Genomic DNA, 22012 nt, shown 5'->3' on the forward strand with positions numbered 1-22012 from the left:
TACAGTAACAACAATATTATAAAAACAAACAGGGTAGATCAACTCCAGTTCCAGAAGACTCATGGTATAATACACTCTCCACCTCCAAATAGTAGTGAGATGTTGGACTCAAAATACAGATTGGAGCAGTTTTGGGGTTTTTTTTTCCCCCAATGTGGCTAATGCAGAAATTTTCACTATATATGTAGCAGATTTTGTTTTTCCTGCTTTTTCAATGGGTCGTAGAGGGGGAAGTAAGAGGGAGAGAATTCAGAACTGAAAATAAAATTTACAAAAGTAAAGGGGGATTGGAATAGATGATGATCTTAGTACGCTACCTCTAAAATGGTGGTGAGAGCTCTCCTACTTTGTCTCAGTTTTAACATGTATTAAAAGTTGCTGACAAGTTTTTGAAAATGAAGTACACTTCTATAAAGATTGTTTTCAGATATTCACCTTGGCACACAAAAAGTACTTGCTGTTCACTTACTGATAGTTTTATCAGCAGTTTTAACTTACTGATAGTTGACATTCCATTCCGGCGATAAATTATGCAGGTATCTTGTTTTTCCTCAAGAATAGAGGAAAAGCTATATACATAGCTATTCAGAAATTAGAATTTTTTTTTTCAGAATTGTCAAGGATTATTGGAAACTTCCTAATGTAATGTTTTTCCTTTTCTTTTCCTAGTATATAACGTGGTACTTAATAAATGTTTGTCAATTTTGATAATAAAAAGTGATAATATAATTACCTTTCAGTTTATATAAAAGAAAGGAGTAGAGATCAGTCAATCAAGAAACACTTATTAAGTGCTACACTTTGTGCTGAACTTGAGATGCAAATAAAACACGAGCATTTTCTGCCTCCACACAGTTTGTGTCTTGTCAGGGGAAGCAATACTTGTTCTCGTTCAGTTCTTTCAATCATATCTGACTTCCATGACCCCATTTGGGGTTTTCTTGGCAAAGATACTGGAGTGGTTTTCCATTTACTTCTCCAGCTTATTTTATGGATGAGGAAACTAAGGCAAATATTTAAACCCTGGGTTAAACGACTTACCCAGGGTTGCACAGTTAGGAAGTGTCTGAGGCCAGATTTGAGCTCATCTTCCTGACTCCAGACCCTGTACTTGATCCACTGTGCTTCCAACTGCCCCTAATACTTAACACGTTTCAGTAAGTATAAAAGTATGTTAAAAACAAATGCAGGTACTTTGAGGGATGACTGTAGTAGCTAGGGCATCAGCAAGGATCTTATGTTGTAGGTAGTATTTGACTTAAGACTTAAAGGGGATTCTAAGAAGCAAAGGGGAAGTGAGTGCCAGACACAGAGACAGTAGTAGATAGAGTGTTATATTCAAAGGTTATTTCTCAGGCCTTATTCTTGAATTCTCTGAAATATTTAACACTGGTAACTACCTTCTCCCTCCTTAAATTTTTATGGCACTAATCACCTGTTTTTTTTCCTACTTATTTGACTGCTCCTTCTTTCTCCTTTGCCGAATTACTATCTGCATTCCACTCCCTTCTTGTGGGTTCTAGTCTGGGCCTGCCTTTCTTCTCTTTCTGTACTTCTTGCTTTTAGTGATTTCATCAGTTCCCATGTGTTTAATGATCCCCACATCTGTTTCACCTATCCTAGTCTCTCCTGAACTCTCGTCCCCATATCACCACCCACTCACTGGATACTTCTGAATGAATATTCCTTAAGCTCTTCAACTCAGCATGACCAAAATAGAATTCATGTCTTTTCCTTTGGGGTATTTCCATCCTTGTCACCTGTATTCATAGATACAACTTCAATATCATCCTCAGCTCTGAGACATCCAGTCACTGTTGCTGATCCTTGTTGATTCTGACTCCACAGAATCTTTTACATCATTTACTCACAGCTACTACCACTAGTGCAAAGTCTCACTACCTCTCTTCTGTGCTTCTGAAATAGCTTCTTAAGTGGTCTCTTGCTTCTGTTCTCTCCTTACTCTAACACATTCTACAAATTACCAGTGAAAGTTTTAAAACTTTGGCCTCACCAGATTATTCCTTCAAGAAACTCCAGTGGCTTTTTATTGTCTCTAGAATAAACTATGAATTCCTATTAGACTTTTAAAGCCTTTTACAAATCTAACCCTGTATTTGTTTCATGTTATTCCTGCCAAAGTATTCCACCCACTTGGGGGTGGCTAGGTGGTGCAGTGAATAGCGCACTGGCCCTGGAGTCAGAAGGAACTGAGTTCAAATCCAACCTCAGACACTTAACACTAGCCGTGTGACCTTGGGCAAGTCACTTCATCCCAATTGCCCTACCTTTTCCCCTCCAAAAACGCCAAAAAAAAAAATGCCGCAAAGTAACCTACTTCCTATTACTGTATATACAATGTTCCTTCTCTAAGCTCTCTTACCTTTGCATAGTTTGTACACCATTCCGGGAATGAATGAGGGAATCCTCTTTACCCCTGCTTCATATGATCCTTAGCTTCCTTGGAAACTCAAGTGTCATTTCCAACAGAATACTTTTCCTGATTCCCCATCTCACTCTTTCATCTACCCTTTTGCCCTCCCACTCCCATCCCTTGCTAGTGCTCTACCATCAGAAATAATTTTGTATTGAATTTTCTTTATAGGTATTATTTCCTTACCTTCCTCCAACAGAATGTAAACTCCTTGAGGACAGATGTTGTTCATTCTTTTTTTTTAAATCAATCCCCAGTTCCTAGAACACCATAAGCATTGAATAAATGCTTGGTGAAATTGGCCAGTTTGCTTGTGATGTATAATAAACTTGAAAATGTAAATTGGGACTAGATTATGAAGGACTTTAAAAGGCAAAAGAGTTTGTATTTTATTATAACAACAGTAGAGAGCCAATAGAAGTTTCTTAGGAATGATGTGGTCAGACTTAAGCTTTAATACTGTGTTGATAGCTGTGGGAAAAACAGATTTAAGAGATTTTAGGCAGGGAGTCCAATCAGGTGTCTATGGCTCTAGTCCAGGCAAAAATGACAAGGACCTGAACTAGGGTAGTGGCTTTGGGAATGGAGAGCAAGGATATATATAAGTGGTAGTTTGGTGTATTTGAGAGATGACAAAAAGTTTCATAGACAGTGATACTGAGTAAAGGAGGAAAATATCGGGAGAGTATCAAGTCTAGTCATCTGCAGAGAGAGAATAATGGGAGTTGATACAGTCAATGAGAGAATGAGGTATCACACTCAGGCCAACTCCCAGTGCTACCTGAATGAGATTAAAATGTAAGTGGGAAATGTTTAACAAAATAAATGCAAAATAGATCATGCTAATTTGTGGTTTCCTTTTTTTCCCCTCAAAATTTTATTTTAGTCTCAAATGCCAGAACACAAATACAGAATAAAGAGAAGAAACAAAAACATATCATAAACTTAAATATTGGATCTTAGATACAAAGTTAGAGAGAAAAAAATCATGTCCTGTGCATAGCAGAACATGAGAGGATTCTAAATATGTAACAATAATTTTCATTTCAAGAAAGCCTGTATGATAAATAACACTCGTTGTGGTGAGAATTGTCCATCTTTTCTTTGCTTCCTTGTAAGTTTTTTGGTTCTTTGCTGTGCACTTTTTTATTCTTATTTTTTTTTCTCTCCCCTGTCCAGAAGGCCACAATAAAGTTTGGATATATTTCTCTATAGCTACAAATATAGCTGCAATTTGTGATTTTTTAAGTCAGTATGGAGGCACTGGGATCCATTTCTGTTGGACCTTCCCACCATTGCCTTAAGTCTCATACTGTATAGGCATGGCTCACCAAAAAAACTGGCTTCCTCTCTTTCCAGTTAGGATACTGGAAGCCTAGGTAACAAGTGTTGGTTCCCTCAGACCTTGTACTTCCTTAAACCCAGTTCACCCCATTCTGAAAACATTGATTGTCTGAGATTCCAGAGTCTAGGCACTGGTTTAGGATAGAGCTGTCAGAAACACTGCCCGTGGACCACATGCAGCCCACAACATTCCTGAGTGCTGCTGAACCAGATGAAAATGTAATTGGGAAATATTAACAAATAAGTAAAATATAATAAAACAGATAATATTAATATATGGTATATAAATTAATGTGAGGGCTTATATACAGTTTATATACTTTATTTAACTTATATACAGTTTAGTGGCCCTCATTTCTATTTGAGTTTGACACTCCTGATACAGAATAGTAGTAATTCTCAAAGTATGCTTACTTACTTCACCTCTATATATGCCACTTTTTGTATGGACTTGAAAATACAGTTGCATGCATGTGCCTAAGACCTCCATAGTGTGCTTGTGAATGTTCATTTTAAAGAATAATACTGTACTGTGAGTTTTAAAACAAAAAAACATTGAGAGCCTGCATAGACAGAGGAGAGCCAATTACAAGAGCTTTGACCTTAGACAGAATCATCAAGTAAATTATGTATCAATATGGAGCATTTAGCAGCAATACAGTGTTTTGCAGTATATTTACTTTCCTTATTACAGTTGCACTAAAATTAGTTTCAGTCCTTTGTCATTTACCACCAACTGTGACTAGGAATGCTTGGTATTAAGGGTAGCCAATAAAAAGGAACAGTTTGTGGTTGAACTCTATACTTGGTCAATATGTCATCTTAATTTTGCCCTTTACTACCATTGTAAGGGAAATATTTTAGATGTTTGGAAGGACCTTTAGAGACCCTCTACTCCTATTTCTCTCATGGAAAATATTTCTCAAACAGTTCTAACAGGTACCACTTCACAAGACAGCCCATTTCATTCTTGGACAACTCAAATTGTTAAAGTTATTTTTTTGTGTTAAACTGAAGTCTACTTTTGTAATTTTGTTATGCTCTAAAGTAAATAACATCATTTACAGTAAATTGATAGCTTTCACTTTGCACATTAGTGATTTGAATACTACCACGTAATATTGAAGAAAAAGGGTCCAAAATCACAGGGATACTAATATTGAGTAAATATTTTTGCTATTTTTGTTTTCCTAAAACATTCTTATTCACTCAAGTGATAATTCAATTGACAGTAATTTATAGCATCACCTTAAGAGATATTTTAGTAAGAAACTTTCCTAGATAGTATTAAAAAAGTAGGTTTGGATTTGTTTTTTTTTAATCATATTTTATCCTAGATGTTTAATAATAATTCATTTTCTCTTTTTAAATTTAGTATTTTTATTTTTCCCTAGGTACATGTAAAAAGTTTTTTACATTTTTTAAAAAAACTTTGAGTTCCAGGGGGCGGCGAGGTGGTGCAGTGAATAGAGAACCTGCCCTGGAGTCAGGAGGACCCAAGTTCAAATCCAGCCTCAGACACTTAACACTTAACAGCAGTGTGACTTGGGACAAGTCGCTCAACCCCAGTTGCCCTGCCTTCCCCACTCCAAAAAGAAAAAAAAAGAAACAAAACCCAAAAACTTCGAGTTCCAAATTCTCTCCCTTTCTCCCTCCCCCCTCCCCATACCAAGAAGGCAGGCATTTCGATATAGGTTATATATGTGTAGTCATACAAAGTATATCCATAGTAGTCATGTTGTCAAAGAAAACAGATTAAAAAAAAACAAGAAAAGTAAAGAAAGTTTTTAAAAGTACGCTTCAATATGTATTCAGACATCATAAGTCCTGTAGAGTTGTCATGCATCATTGTATTGTTGCGAGTAGCTAAGTCATTCACAGCTGATCATCTTAAAGTTTTGCTGTTACTTTGTACACAATACATTTCACTTTGCATTAGCATTTACAAGTCTTTCCAGGTTTTTCAGAGAGCATCCTGCTCATCATTTTTTGTAGTACAATAGTATTTCTTCATAATCACATACCACAACTTATTCAGCCATTCCCCTATCTGATGGGCATCCCTTCAGTTTCTAATTCTTTGCCCCCAGAAAAGAGCTTTTATATATATGTGTGTGTGTGTGTATGCATGTGTGTGTATGTATGTTTGTACATGTAGGTCCTTTTCCTTTTTGTTTTTTATGTCTTCTGTGATACAGACCTAGTAGTGGTATTAGTAGGTCAAAGGGTATGCCTGGTTTTATAGCCCTTTGGGCATAGTTCCAAAATACTCTACAGGTTGGTTGTATCAGTTCACAAGTCCACCATTAATGTCTCATTTTTCCCACATCCCCTCCAGCATTTCTCATTAGCCAATATAATAGGTATGAGGTAATACCTCATAATTGTTTTAATTTGCATTTCTCCCATCAATAACAACTCCTTTTCTTGTCACCTTAACTCTACTCTAGGTATATGGTGCAGTGGCCAGGAGTACGGATACTGCGTCGCCAGGAACTTGATGCCTTCCTGGCTCAAGCATTGTCTCCCAAACTTTATGAGCCTGATCAGCTACAGGAGCTCAAGGTAATGAGTAAACTTAATGTAATTGTCTTGGGAAACCTTTCTTATATTATAATTTGATCACCTGAGGACAACATTTCTGTAGCAAATCTGTAATTCTAATAATGTAGATTGGATGACTTGCATAAATAACATTCCTTCTCAGTTATTCCTATCACTTGAATTAGAAATACCATTCTTCTTTCTAGTCTACCTTTATTATGTTCTGAATTTTCCCATATTTAACATTTTTGTTGGTTTTCCACTATAGGAGATTGGACTTGAATTCTTTGTTTTAGGAGATCATTCCAAAGCCTAGTTTAGTCTTTTTTCCCTTCCTTCTTGTCTAAATTTTCTTTTACATCACTTGTCCCATTATTCCTATTCAAGTGAATGAATTGATGAGCTTTTTTTAAGCAGTTAGATGTGTTAGGTGCTGGTGATATAAATGGGGAAAAATAGAGACAGTTCTTGATCACTAAATGGGGGAGATAATACATAAAATGAAATACAGCTTCAGGGCAGATGGAAAGACCTTGAAGTCCTATGGTTTCAATGATGGGGCCAATGGTAAGGCCTAGAGTTCTTGAGGTTACACAGTTAAGTCAGATAGCAGTGCCAGGGGACTACAGATTTTAGAGGTAGGGAAGATAGTAGGCTTTGTAGTTATCTATCTTTTTCAAAAAAGTATAGTTGGTGACATCAGTTTCATTCAAACCATATTCACATTCAAGCACTTTTGGAAAAGGGAAAAACAAAGGAAGAGGATGCCCCTTGGTGGTGGTAGCAGGTTACCACTTAGGTACTGTAGGGTTCTGGGATAGTCAGAGGGCAGGGGAAGGGAGGGATTATCAACATTGTGAACTTTATTTAACATTATATGCCTTTGAACTTTTCATTCTAATTCCTTCTGTTCCTTCATTGGTTTGATTGCTTGCAATTTCCTCGATTTGCTACTATTTAATACAGTAGCACCATGCTTTATATTTTTTCAGTACATTATTTATCGATAACTGTGCTTACCTTCATCACAGGGTAGTTGTCAAGAAAAAGTTCTTTGTAAACTTTAAAGTGCTATATTAATTTGAGTTATTGCTATCAAAATCTTGTTTTCTCAATCTTTGTTTTTATTGAGTTCTCAGTAAATCTTCCTTTTCTTACATATGTATATAGAAATTTTAAATGATGCCTTTTTAACATTATACTTACTTCTAAATAATCTCTTTTCTCTCCCCATCCATAGGAAGTTTTTAAGAGAATGAATGAAAAAATAATTATTCTGATATTTTTAACTTATTTAGTTTTTCTGCTGTTTCTTGTTTTCTCAGTCATTTCCCCTATTTTGTATTCTCGCAAGCAAAGTTTCAATAACAAACATTAAAGTATGTGCTGTGTGCTGGGCACTGTGCTAGATGCAGAATACACAGTAGCACAAAGGAAAAAAAAGTTCTGCCCTAAAGGAACTTACCTTCTGTTGAAGGAAAACAATATGCTTTTCAGAATACTGACCCACAGCTCAAGAATGTACATTGACATTTCCCCTCCATTCTTTTCCAATACAGCATTTTTTCCAGAGTAACCCTTTGGGTTTTTAATTTCTTTTGTTGTAGGTTCTTCTATCTCCCTTATTTGAGGTTCAGCTAAGTTTCTTAAATTTTCCTCATTGTTTCTTAAATGTAGTACATTGGTGTTGAACTGTCTTGCTCTCTAGACTCTGTTCCAGCTCAGGTGACTTCTAGCTGTCCTGATCTCTTCAAAATAGAAACTCCAGGATAAAGTCAAACATAGCATTATGGATGGTGAGCTGGATTTGGTGTCCTCAACACCTAAATTCAAGTCTCCTTTCTGACACACACTGTTTAGGTGACCCTGGACAAGTCACTTAAACTCTTAGTTCCTCAGGCAACTCTTTAAGGCCAGAGTTGCTGAGCAAAGGCCATTCTGCATTGGCAGAGGAAGTTTTTTTCACCAGGAGTCACTTACAGTAGTGAATTCACAGGTTTGGACTCCCTTGAAAAAGAAATCTTTTCATTTTCTTCATTTTGTAGAATAAATTTTTGTATGAAAGAAACTTTTTTAATATATTCAAGTATCTTTGACTTTTCTTTGGTATCACCTGGTCTGAACCAGATGCTAACTATAGTTGTTTATTCCTTATGTTCCTACCCAGATTATTACCCACCACCACTTTCATTTTCATATTGCATGATAGTGGTATTGTAAATATTTACATTGTAGTGTGGTACAACCCCTCCACCTCTACTTCCTTCCTATTTCTCTTATATAGATTTTTACATCAGTATTGAAATTCCAGTTCTGAAAATCAGATCACCGGGTATCAGGTATGCCCACTAAGTCTTATTTGCCATCAAGTTTTTATTAGTAGTTCATCTTATATTCCATCTTTCCATTTCTGGATGGACATACACTATAACATTTTTAACATTTTGCTTCTTTGGAGATCTTAGCACCAGAGCAGTTTTTTCCCCGATTCTTCATTTGTAGACTCAGTTCCAGAATTCTAATTTAAGAAAGAAAGATATTGAATATAATTAATTTAATCTCATTCCTCATTGCTTTTTGTTTCACTTGTCTTGCTCCCTTGGAAATTCTCATTTTCCTTTGTAGAGTGCAATTTGTGCGCAAAGGTGTTATCTTTTTTTATTTGTAGGAAAAGTTATCAAAAAAAGATTGACTATGTCTAGGGGTAAAGGGAGCAAAAAAGGTTGCCATATAGAAGATGCTAAGTAGGGAGGGAATTAAAGGTCCCCTCAGCTGCGAGAGTGCATATTAAATACTTTAGGGGTAGTTTTCATTTACATATATATCTAAGTGAAGTTGTAGATTCCAAAAGGCAGGTGGAAAATTGACTTCTAAAAATGATTTATCTGATGCTTTTTAAAAAAGATTTTTAATTTTGTCTCATTTTCAAGTAGGTAGGATGTTTTCTACAACTTTTAAATCATTTTCTGCTCACAATGTATGGTTTAATAAACTCTTGATTTTTTTATGGGTTCGTTATCCACTCTGTCCTTTGCCCAAATTTTGTCGCCATATTGTTGTCTTACCTTATGACCTCTTACTGCTCATTAACACCTCCATTGGAACAGAAGGAAAAAAGAAAAAGCACTTGAGATTTTAGCAACTTGTTAGCTCTTCCAGTCAAGGGTTTGGTAGAAGCTGAAACTGTTGGATAAAAGGGATTTTCTAGAACTTCATTTTGTTCGTGTGTTCTTGTCATCCATTGCCATAAATCATTGAGGTTCTTTTCATACCTCTGATAATGAGTGATTTTCTTAAGTATTTCCTTTTTTATTCTTAGGCGATGTTCCTTGGTTACTGGCAAACCAACACCAGCCATTCATTTCATTTTGAAGAATTGGCATGGTAGAATAGAAAGAGGCCTGGACTCAGAAGACCTGAGTTCAAAGACCTGAATTCAAATCCTGGCTCTCTGCCTGTGCAACTTTGGACAAGTGACTTAAAGGCTCTGAGCCTCAGTTTCCTCGTCTGCAAAGTGGGAGGCTTAACGTAGATGATCTTTAAGGTCCATAGAGCTCTAAAACTATGATCTTGTCATAAAGGAAAAGGAAATATCTTTCCTTAATCTTGCCTTAAAAATCTTTGCCAATTTCATTATAGGTTCAAGATGGAGAGGATAGAAAAATGACAGATTTTAAAAACTATTTTAAGGGGGGGGAGGTGCATCATGTCAACCCTGTGATATTTTTTATACTTTTGTTAGACATCACAGATATGTAGTATAACAGTTTCACACTGAGTTTGCTCCTGTGATCTAGTAATAAACATGACTTCACATTTAGATAATGATCAAACTGCAGAAACTGAATTTCATTTTGTGTGGGATATAGTACATAAATTTTATTTTACCTTTCCATCTTTATACCGTGCTTACAATAGATGTTATCAGTGGTTTTGATAAGGTAAATAAACTATTCTTTGAAAGTCAATTCCCAGTTTGAAAGTGTGTTATTAATGCAGTACTATGAAATTAGTACATTATTAAGCAAATCAGTGAATGCTTATTAAATGCCTACTTGCTTACTATTAACAATATTTCCTTTCCATACCATCAGACAAGTAGGCCTCTCCAGCCTTAATTATATTTAGATTCTTTGCTGGTGATAGGGAATAAGATAGTGATTGTTTTTAATATTTTACCATTTTAACAATCAAATGTACTTTGTATAATTGTTATTGAGAAGGTACCTAGTGCAAGACACAAAATGGCATGTACTAGCGTTCCTTTTAGCCTAAAATGATGATAGAACTGTGTGTAATCTTGGTGCTCCTTTGGTACTATCAATAAAGTGACCAATTGTCATGAAACATTTTTCTTAATCTCTGAAACTGAGTATTCGTCTAAAATTTCCCAAAGAACCCTTCCTCAGTCAGTAAAGTAAATTTAAAAGTGTCCATGGACAATCTAGAATTGTTCCATTTTCTCTTTTGTAATTGAAAAAATACTAACCACTCATGATATTTTTGTATTTTTAAGGCTTTCTACATGCCAGACTCTCTGTGCTAAGTGCTTTACAATATTATCTCATTGTAGTCCCATAAAGAGCTGTCTACCCTGGAATATGGTTTGGCATCATAATTTTATTTCAATAAATATTTGATTACATATCTAATATCTGAAGTGGATATAGTAAAATTACTATGGAACTAAATAGGTGCATTCTTATAAATATCAGAACACATTTCTAGCACTTACATAAATAACTGTTTTGTGAGTGTAAGGGAAGAAGGGAGTGATTTGGAGTAGGGTGTTTCCTCTTTGTAATCTTAAACTCTGATTGTCAACCTACAATTGGAGATTTAAGCAAATCTTCCAAGAGATGTTCTCTTAAAAAGTCTGAGATTGGGGCTAGGAAGAGGAAATGTTATTCCCTATTTGTAACATAAAAGCAGAATAGTTCTCTATATGGAAACTTGTGAGCAGATACCTTCCCAAATTTGAAGTGAAGGCACATTAGCATTTTTGCCATCACTTTACCTGGCCATTTTTAAAGAAATGCTTAAAAAAATGTTAAAGTTGTGATTTTTTTTCTAAAATAAAAAATAACATAGTATGGGAAAATAATTTACCCATATGTAGGTAGGATTTAGTGTTAGTAGTGTTAATGTTATGTTGGAATTTAACAGTTGTGAACATATCTCCTTCATTTCGGCAGCTGATCCTCTCCCTTTTGATGTCACCTCCCTAATTCCAAAAGGCTTCAGTTATCCTCACTGTTTCTTAGCCAGTACATAGAAGAAGGTGTATTTTGGTGGGTCCTGAAATGTTCATTTCCCTTGCTAACTTTTTGACTGGGAGCTGGAAAATGAAACTATGGTAAAACGAAGAACAAATGTTGTTTTGTATAGTGGACAGAACACTGGTCCTTGAATTGGTCATCCTAGGCTCTAGTATTGGTCCTGATACTTGTGAATTGTGACCCTGAGCATATCAGTAGACTTTCTGAGCCTGGTTTCCTCATCTATAAAATGGAGATATTTTATAATATCTACCTGAGAGGATTATTGCAAGGAAATGAATAAACTTTAAGCTGGTTGTAAAACTCTTACTAATATTATCAGTGAGTATATACATATTTATTATATATGTCTGGCAGGATTCATACTCATTAACAAAACTGTTAAGAGGCATTTTTCATACATAGTATGCATGTACATATGCACTATATATTGTGTATATATACAAATACATATAGATATGTATGATTCTGTCATGAAAAGATCATTAGACTTCTAATTCTATCACCTGTTCCACTAATTACTAGTTATGTCAAATATCTGTTCACCTCAGTTTTCTCTTCTGTTAAATGGATATAAAAAAAGTTTACCTGGGGGTGGCTAGGTGGTGCAGTGAGTAAAGCGCCGGCCCTGGAGTCAGGAGAACCTGAGTTCAGTTATGGCCTCAGACACTTAACACCCACACCCACACACACACACACACACACACCCACACACACACACACACACACACACACACACAAACTAGCTGTGTCACCTTGGGCAAGTTACTTAACCCCAATTGCCCTCCACAAAAAATTAGTTTACCTGCCTCACCAGGTAGTTTTTAAGAATCTGATGAAGATTATGTAAAGCACAAGAGCTACACAAGGTGCTATTCTGTGTGCATGTGTATCAGGCATGTATATAACTATAGATATATAGATAAAATATATGGGTGAGTCAATAACTTAAAAGAATTTAAGTATATCTTCAAAATACTTTATTACAGAAACATGAACAAAAATGTTGTCAGTTTTATATTACTACCAACATTGCGTGGTAGTAATGTAGTAATGTGCACATTAAAGGTCAGTAGTATCTATGAAAAATTCAGTTTACCATAGCTGCTGGTGGTCCCTCACTGGCTTGCTCAGTGGTAAAGAGCGCTGAAATAGGAATCAGAAGCCCTAGGTCCTGGTTCTAGTTCACCTGTCTGTGAGCTGCATAACCTCTAAAAAGTTATATGGCTTGGAGACTAATTATACGTATAGACAGTTAAAATAGTGAAATACTACATCCTTTTTTTGTTTTTCCAGTTCACATCTATTTACTGTATCACTTTTTGGCAGCCATGTTCTTTAATCATTTGAACCTGAATTACTTCAACTTCAAAAAAGAAGTGGTTTCTTGGCTGTGGATAATTCCCTCATTCCAGCTCTGGCCAAAATTGCTAATTTCCTGCTGAGGAACTTCAGACAGCATAGTCCCATCACCTGCTAGTATATAGTATTTTAACCTCCATGAACCTTCATTCTACTGACTTTTTAAGAATTTTAAGATCTTGATGACACAAAGTATGTCTAAAACTTGGGCATGTAGAATCATTTAAATGATTTTCATTATGGTGAAATCATGCCGCATAATCATTTTTCAGTCTATCAAGCATTTATTGTCTAGTTATATGAAAATTAGTATGCTGTTGGGAATCCAAAGACCATTAAAATGAAGACTCTTTCCTCAAGTTGCTCAGGGCCTGACTGACGCTGATGGATTTGGGTCTCCTCAGAAGCCTGGGGAGTTCTTTGTGGGAAAGAATCTACCCTAAGTGGTGCAGTCACTGGAGACAATGCAGAGTAAGGCCTGATACCCCTGAACCTGCAGCAGCAGCTCTCACAGCTGTGTGGAAAGGCACTCTGTTTCTGGCCTCCCACTGTTACTCAGAGCTGTATGTTAGGGATGTTGGTACCACATCAAGCCTTAGTTTGCCTTGTGGCACCTTTGGCTTATTTCTCTCATTCTCTCTTATTTATGGTCAGACAGAACAGCTCTAATTCCTCTTCTGCCTGACAACTCTTCATATTTTTGAAGACATTCTTGTGTGTTTCTGCATACTTCCCTCCTGCCCTCCATTCTCAAATTTGCTCTAATCTTCAGCTGATGATACTGATATGGCATGATTTCAAGGTATTCAACTGTCTTAGATGCTGTCTTCTAGATGCTATTGTTTATCTGTTCCCATTTTAAAATGTGGTACCAGAACTGAACATAGGTGTGGGTGGGTGTGTACTGCTAACAGATTGTGGTAAAACTATCACCAGAACTCATTGTGGTCACTTTTCTTCTCTTAATTCAGACTCATTAAATTTTTGGCTACTGTATTACATTTCTCACTCATTGAGATTGTAGCCTACTAAAACTCCTCACTCTTTTTCAGACAGTTTGCTCACGCTTCTCTCATTTTGCTTTTTTTGCAGGGAGGGAGAGGGGAGAAGTAGTTAGTGACTTGCCCAACATCATAGGCTAGTAAGTGTGTCAAGTGTCTGAGGCCAGATTTGGACTCAGGTCATCCTGACTCCAGGGCCGGTGCTCTATTCACTGTACCACCTAGCTGTCCCTCATTTTGCTTTTAAGCTAATTTTTTTAATCTAGTTTAAAAGACTTTACATCTTTGCTGGTTTTGTGTCATCTGCAGATCTAATAAATGATAATAAATCTAAATAAAAGATAATAAAATCTAATAAAGATCTAATAAAAAAGGTTTACTGTTTTCATCATCCAGGTCATTGATTGAATGAATGAATGAATGAATGAACGAATGAACGAATGAACGAATGAACGCTGTAAGACCAAATATAGATCTTTGGAACATCCTAAAGACAATCTTCTATGTTGATATCAAATTATTAATGATTTTTCTTTTCATCCAATGCTTCAGTCATTTGTAAATCTACATAAATGTGTTATGATCTAGTCAATATGCTTCCATCTTTTCCACACAAATAGCTAAAATGTAAAGTAAACTATGCCTACAACATTATACTGATTTAATCAGTCTGATAACCTTGTCACAGACAAAATTGAGGTCGATCTAACATGACCTTTTAAAATCTATATCAATATGAAGAGTTGGAAGCAGCTACACAGAATAAGATCCCATAGAGCTGGACAAAATAACCAACAGTGTTCCTACTAGAGACCAACACCTGACAGCAGCTTAAATAGGCTGTAAGTGGGGTAGAGATTCTTTTTTTTTGCTTTTGCTTTTTGGAGGGCAGTTGGGGTTAAGTGACTTGCCCAAGGTCACACAGCTAGTTTTTGTGTTAAGTGTCTGAGGCCTAATTTGAACTCAGGTCCTCCTAATTCCAGGGCCGGTGCTTTATTCACTGTGTCACCCAGGCCCCCGCTCCCCCCCCCCAATTCTTTTAGACAGCATTGTCCTTGACCCTGGCTAGAGGACCCTGATTCCATTAAAAAACACTTGCTTACAGGTAGTAACTTTTTTCTTTTTGCGGATCCTATATTCCGAAATTGGGGACTACCCATCATCTGTTAGATTTTTCCCCTTTGTGGCTTTCATGTACAGGTACTTTAATCAGTCAACAGCATTTGCTAAGTGCATTGGTGATGTAAAAACAAAATTAAACAATCCCTTATAGAATTTTATTTCATAATTTAAAATGAATGTGTTATTATTAGAGATAAAGACATTGTGGAATTAGTCATTAAACATGAAAATTACTAATTATCTGATGTTTCAATGCAAATGCTTTAGTGTGTTTATGAAACACGTTCTTATTTGTTTAATATAACCAAGGTTCATTTTACTGTAAGGACACGTGTAATAAGGCAGAATGGTAAAGAGAAGGTAGCACTGTGCTCCTCAGACTCTGAAGAATGGGTTGAAATTTCAGCTTGATAGCAGAATGACGTTGGACAAGTCATGAATTCTTTGTTTAGGTCTTGATTTCCTCTTGTTTTTCCATTTTTAAAGTGGGGAACCATACTGGAAGCTACCTCAAAGGATGGTTGTAAGAAAAATGCTACAAAACTTGTTATTAATTTGAGTTTAAAATGAGAATTATTTTGAAGGGTTTAAAAGTGTAATAAAAAATTTGGTATTAAAATTGTTAATAATGTTATTTAGCTATTGAATTTCCAATTTTAACCTTGAAGAACTTAACTCTTAAGGGGCAATTATAAACTGTAGTACTCTTATACTATAGAAGTTACTTTTTTCCATTTAAAGATTGAGAACCTAGATCCACGAGGAATTCAACTGTCAGCTTTGTTCATGAGTGGTGTGGACATGGCACTCTTTGCAAATGATGCATGTGGACAGCCAATCCCTTGGGAGCACTGCTGTCCTTGGATGTATTTTGATGGAAAACTCTTCCAAACCAAACTCATCAAAGCAAGCCGGGAGAAAATTCCACTCATTGACCTCTGTGATGGTCAGGTAGGCGACCAGAAATGATGAGCATGACGTAGAATTGTGGGACTGTGTAGTTTTTATGTGAATAACATTGCTGTTTGCTTTCATTTATGCAAATAAATAATTCTTTCTGTATCTCTAATGCACTTACTTTGTACACCTCACCTGAAATGTTGCTCTTCAGAACAGAAACCATGTTTCCCATGAAACTGGGTGCACAATAAATGTGGTGTAAATACTTGTTGGTTTTGAGGATGACCTGAGTCAGGGCTTCTTTAGCTGAATGACATGTTTTAGCAGTTGATAAACCCAAATTTGTTTCACATTTGTGGGAAAATAGCTAAATTTTTGAAATTGCTGTAACTGAGAAATAGAGCAATACTTAGTGGCCATTTAAATGAGGCAGCGAGATGTAATGGATGGAGAGCCAGTCTGCCTGCCTGGTGTCAGAGGAACCTCTGAACTCTGGCACCTGACTTAACCTTGTAGAGCCCAAGCACTGCGAAGACTATATTGCAGACTTGGGAGTGGTCTTCTGGCACTGATGAAGTACTTTCCTCTCTAGTCTAGTCCCTCTTTTTATTCTCTGCCCATTCCTGTCCCATCCCTGAGAAGTAATGGTCGGGGAGAGTAATCTAGAGGAAATAATGGTTATCTTAGTGTCACAGGGATGAACTCATAATGATTTACTGGAACTGGATTAAATAGAACATTTTTATTAGAGCTAATACATAAATTTTAAGTAGTATTTGTGTTTTTTTTCTCTGTAGAAGAAGTCTTGTTATGTACTTGTATATATATTTTTATTGATAATTACTAACTTCAGAAGTTTTTTTTTTTGCTTTCTGGAGGGCAATTGGGGTTAAGTGACTTGCCTAAGGTCACACAGATAGTTTTTTTGTGTTAAATGTCTGAGGCCAGATTTGAAATCAGGTCCTCCTGACTCCAGGGCTGGTGCTCTAATCACTGCACCACCTAGCTGCCCCCAGAATTTTTTTTTTAAGACAAAAAAAATCTGTAGACACCAGAAATTCCAGTTTCCTTAATTCTTTCTAATGGGGATAGCAAAGAAACCACTTGAGAAAAATAATAACTTTACTAAAGTTGGAGATCAGTAAATAAATAATCAGCCATTCAACATCCACTGTATACCAAGTACTGTGCTAGGTGTTAGGGATATAAAATCAAAAATTATACAAATCCACAAAAATTTTTAGCATTTCTATATTATAATAGCAACAACCAAGAAGAAATGAAAGGGAAATCCCCTTCCGTATAATAACACTTACAATCAAGTCTCTCCAATATTGTGTCCTGCTTTCCTCATTTATAAATGATGACTGTTGTTTTGTTAAATATTTAATAGTATTAATGTAAAAGTTAGAAAAAAGGCAGTGAGTATATGTGAGTTGAAAGGAAGATTACTGATGTGTTCATTCAGTATCCATTTACTGTCCACTCTGCGTGTTGTCCTGTGTTTGGCGTATTTCTAAGAAGAGGGGGTGGAAGTTGTGGCACTATGTCTACAACTCAGTCTCTCTTAATCACTAAGGGTTTTTTAAAAGTTATATATAAGCTGTATTTTTTTAGTTCATCAGTATTTCTGGTCTGAAGATGCTTTAATAAGCTTTGATTACATTAATAAGAATTCAGAAGGCAGTAACGTGATGTTTTCTAAGATTGTGCTCCCAGATTTCTGAAAATGCTGCTTTAAAAAATTATCATTTTATTGGCTGATAATTTTACAGTTAGATGTGTCCTAGTAATTTTATATTTTTTTCTTTCAGTGTTAATTTATAATAGTTTAAATTGTTGGAAAAAAATTTTAAATATATTATCCATTTGATTTCTAGGCTGAGCAGGCTGCCAAGGTAGAAAAGATGCGCCAAAGCATCCTGGAAGGATTAAATTTCTCTCGGCAGAATCATCCACTCCCTTTTCCACCTCCTCCTGCTCTGCCTTTCTATCCAACTTCAATGTATCCTCGACACTTTGGGCCAGTCCCACCACCTCAGGGCAGGGGTAGAGGTTTTGCTGGTAAGTACATGTGAAAGACAGAAGTTTTTTAATCACTCAAATGGATTATTTCTTACTTTTATATCTTTTATTGTGTCTAATAATACATTCACCTAAATGGCTAAAGTAGAATATGGGCTATGTTTCTAATGCTGTTCAATTTGTCCACACTAAACAAATATTTAGAGCTCATCATTGTTAGTCTTACCTATGAATTCTGCAGTGGGGGTGGACAGTGGAGGGGGTATGCCAATAAATTATATACATTTTCAAAGATCCATTTATCTATGCCAAAAGACTGGGAGGAAAATCAGGATCAAGACACTAATTTAGAAACCATTCAAGATTATGAATGTGACTAAAACCAAGATAGATACCTCTTTACATCAATAAATATGCTCTTTCATGGTTGTTAGAAATGATGTAACACACCAGAGCCAAAGGGGACCTTCTCCCTTCTCTAGTTCCAGTCATTAGAATCTTCCAGAAATCAGCCTTTGCCCAAAGGTAGTATTGATACATACTCTGGATCTACTCTCTGGAGGGAGTCCTGGGGAAGTGATATGCCCATGTTTCGCCAATAAGTCAAATTTAAATGAGGCGGTCACCATAACTTAGAACCAAGCACCAAGGTAACTCTTCCTTCCTGGTGAATCCCCTGTCTCTCTCTGCCCTGGGTCTAACAGGAGTCTATGGCTTTGGAGGCCCTTATGGGGAAACTGTAGCGACAGGTGCTTACCGTGCCTTCCGGGTGGCAGCCACAGCAGGACACTCCGCAGCCTTCTCTGGCAGTGACAGCGGCAGGACTAGCAAGTTACAGGGCGGTAATTATACCTACACCTTTTCTAGAGCTTCTGCCAACAGCTTCTGCACCATGGTCTGATGGTCCCCTACTGACAGCCAGTTTTTCTTCTTCCTTAACTGCCTAATAACTGCTGCCCTCTTCTACACAGCATTTTTCCCTCTAGGTCCCTGTGATGGCATTTACTAACTGCTAGCCTCAACTAGAATCTTTCTTCAGGCCTTAGTAACTTCTTAATACATTGCTGTGTCCTCCCGTGTTGAGTTTTTTCAAATGGATTTAACCATCTTAATTAATTGATATTCATGATAGGAAGAACTACCAAAAAAACGTGTCATTGTTTGTATGTAATGGTGTCTTCCAGTAGAAGATAGTAAAATTTGGTAAATTTTAATGCCGTACCAGAAGTGCTGGCATAAAGTTTTTGTACATTAATTATAATCTGTTTTTCAGGAATATGTTAGATAAGGATGATTAATTTGAAAGGGCTGATGAATTTTGCCTAAAATGGAATTTATGGCATATATTTAACATTGGTCATTGATTCCACAGTACAGGATAAGCTAGTTCTGTACTTTTTTGTGGCTGATGTACTTTTACTATTTGCCAAGATCATCTTATCAGCTCAGTCTTCCAATCACTATACTTAGTGTGGCTGGATGTATTTTTTTAATGACAATAAGGTAGCAAAGATCAATTACCTAAAAACGATTAGCCCCAATTTATTTTCAGGCTTATGGGGTTGCTCCTCCTTTCCCTCTTCCATTTCCTGTCTGCCTTCACTACCACTGTCTTCTCCCATCCAGGCCTTTACCAGGATGGTTTCCTCCACAGCTTTCCTTTCTTTCCATTGTGCCACCTCACTAATTTCTTTATTTGTTTCTCTGCAAAGCTGCATCTGCTCCTTGACTTAACAAATGTTCCTCTGTGATACTGTTTATTTCCTCAGCCTAATCCTGGAGCTAGCTCATGGTTGGGATGAATTTCAGGGGGGTTTGGGAGGTAGGGGAAGTATTAGGATAGAGGACATTGGAATATAAATCAGTTTTTCACTTCTTCTTTAAGGCTGGTAATAACCTAACCAAGACAAAGGACTATATGATATTATATGAGGGAGTTTGAATTCTACTTATCCCTTGCTCTGAGAGTTCCATTCTACTTAGAGCTCTGACAGGAACTTGTTATCTCTACTGATATTCACATAATTGCAAGTTGACTCATAAATAAATTTCTCAGTTTTTCAGACAACTCTTTTTTTGTATCTATAGGCTCTTGGATGGGTTGTAGAACTTTGTATCATATGTGATGTATCAGTAGTTAATCTAAGTTAATTAACATATTGAATACTTGTGACCCTTCTTGAGCTTGTTGATACCAGGCATTAAAATTTGACAAACAATAAGAAGTAAAATTGTATAGGTTTCAAACAACACAGAATTACAGAGGAAAGAAAGATGTTTTCTTTATCTAACAAAAAAATTGCTTACCTTTTTAAATTTATAGCTAAGCTTTCTTAAAAGGTGTCCCTAAGTAGCACACTTTACTGAATCTGTTCTTATCGATGAAGGTCAAATGAGATAATATATTAAGGCAAATGTTAAATTGCTTAAGGAAAGGTAGCTATTTTCTATATGTGGCCTAACATTTTAGGCCTAGTATACTTTACATCATGTGGCTTTTTGAGTATCTGGAGAAGTGCCATAACAACAGGAATTAAATATTTTTACAATTTGTTTTATAAGAGCAACAGATCCAGTGCTTACACTGAGCTGGAAATAATTGGGATAATTAACCTGATTTTTTTTTAAGTAACAAAATACTCTTTTGCAATAAAAAGTAGTAGATAGGGGTATTCCACTTAATAATAATGAAGTCTATAAACTAGAACAGAGAGTTTTCATATAAAACAAGGTTGAGGAAAAAATTATATGCTTCCATTAAGCACCTTTATTTCTGTGGTTGTAAAGATTTTTTTCATCTTTTTTGTGCAGGAGTCCAACCTATTCCTTCTCAGGGAGGGAAATTAGAAATAGCTGGCACTGTTGTTGGCCATTGGGCTGGAAGCAGACGAGGACGGGGTGGACGAGGGCCTTTCCCTCTACAAGTGGTTTCTGTAGGAGGACCAGCAAGAGGGTAAGTTCAATACAGGAGACTTAATCTTTCAACCTTACATATACTCTCAGTTGCCAGATATTGTCATATCTACATCTACAGCATCTCTTGCATCTAATGGATTCTCTCCATTCACTTGGTCACCACTCTAGGTCAGAATCTAACCTCTTGCCTGGACTATTGTCATTGGTCTCTGTACCTTAGGTCTGACCATGTTACACTCCTTTACTCAGTAAATTTCCAGTGACTCAGATACAAACTCCTTAATTTGTCATTTACCACCTAGCCATTGTAGCCTTCCTCTGTATGACTACCCACCTTCCTGCATGTTACAGTACAGCCAGTTTGACCTTTGTGCCCTTTCTTCCATACAACCTTTCCTCTCCCATGTTATGGCTTTGCACCAGCACAGGGTGCATACACTGCCTAGTGCTACCTCCACCTTCCAAAATAAGTTTCCCTTCTTCTCTTCTTCCCCCGCCTCCCGTAACCTTCTATCCCCAAAACACATGGTATCTATTTTGTGTCTTTTATGAAGGAGGATGTCATGGGTGGAAAGCTGGCCTTGAAGCTAGTCAAATCTGAATTCATATTTTGTTTAGATACACTGACTGCATGCTGTCTTCTTAGATTATTTAACATCTCTTAGGACCATTTCTCTAAGACTATATAAGTCACAGAAAAGGTGTGATTGATAGGTCCTCATACAGAGTTCCCTACAGAAGCTGAGCCAAATTTATAAGAATAAGAGCCATTCCCCAGTTGATTAATGGTCAAAGGATATGAATATGCAGTTTTCAGAGGAAAAAAAATCAAGTTTTCAGTAGCTATATAAAGATCTCTAAAACAATGGTAATTAGAAAAATGCAAATTAAGATTACTCTGAGCTACTACCTTATATTGAGAATATTGGTTAAAATGACCAAAAAGAAAAAAAGGGAAAATGACAGATGCCAAAGGGAATGTCAGAAAAGCTACCATAGATACACTGTTTGTGGAGTTGTGAACTGGGCTGACCATTCTGGAGAACAATTTGGAACTCTGCCCAAAGTATAAAAATGTCCATACC

The 22012-nt window shown here is 36.4% G+C and overlaps 1 protein-coding gene and 1 long non-coding RNA gene across 5 annotated transcripts in view; both read left to right on the forward strand.

The window, feature by feature from the left end:
• The window catches only part of FAM120A (family with sequence similarity 120 member A), a 154052-nt gene that overhangs the window by 119168 nt on the left and 12872 nt on the right, over positions 1 to 22012 (forward strand). For 2 of the 4 annotated variants that reach the window (XM_069083749.1, XM_069083751.1), the window contains 5 exons: positions 6229 to 6343; positions 15828 to 16037; positions 17867 to 18050; positions 18716 to 18853; positions 20823 to 20964. In XM_069083749.1, coding sequence (XP_068939850.1) covers positions 6229 to 6343; positions 15828 to 16037; positions 17867 to 18050; positions 18716 to 18853; positions 20823 to 20964 — 789 coding nt within the window. Of the gene's footprint in view, positions 1 to 6228; positions 6344 to 15827; positions 16038 to 17866; positions 18051 to 18715; positions 18854 to 20822; positions 20969 to 22012 lie in introns of those variants that run through there. The other 2 variants (XM_069083753.1, XM_069083752.1) reach the window with 2 other exon arrangements.
• On the forward strand, positions 6351 to 10290 carry LOC138157952 (uncharacterized). Its single transcript, XR_011167514.1, has 2 exons — positions 6351 to 8661; positions 9642 to 10290. It is a non-coding gene; the product is annotated as an uncharacterized lncRNA (long non-coding RNA).

Source organism: Petaurus breviceps, unplaced genomic scaffold (assembly GCF_028583685.1).
Source record: "Petaurus breviceps papuanus isolate PSGF00001 unplaced genomic scaffold, PetGlider_PUasm1.0 174, whole genome shotgun sequence".
NCBI lineage: Eukaryota > Metazoa > Chordata > Mammalia > Diprotodontia > Petauridae > Petaurus > Petaurus breviceps.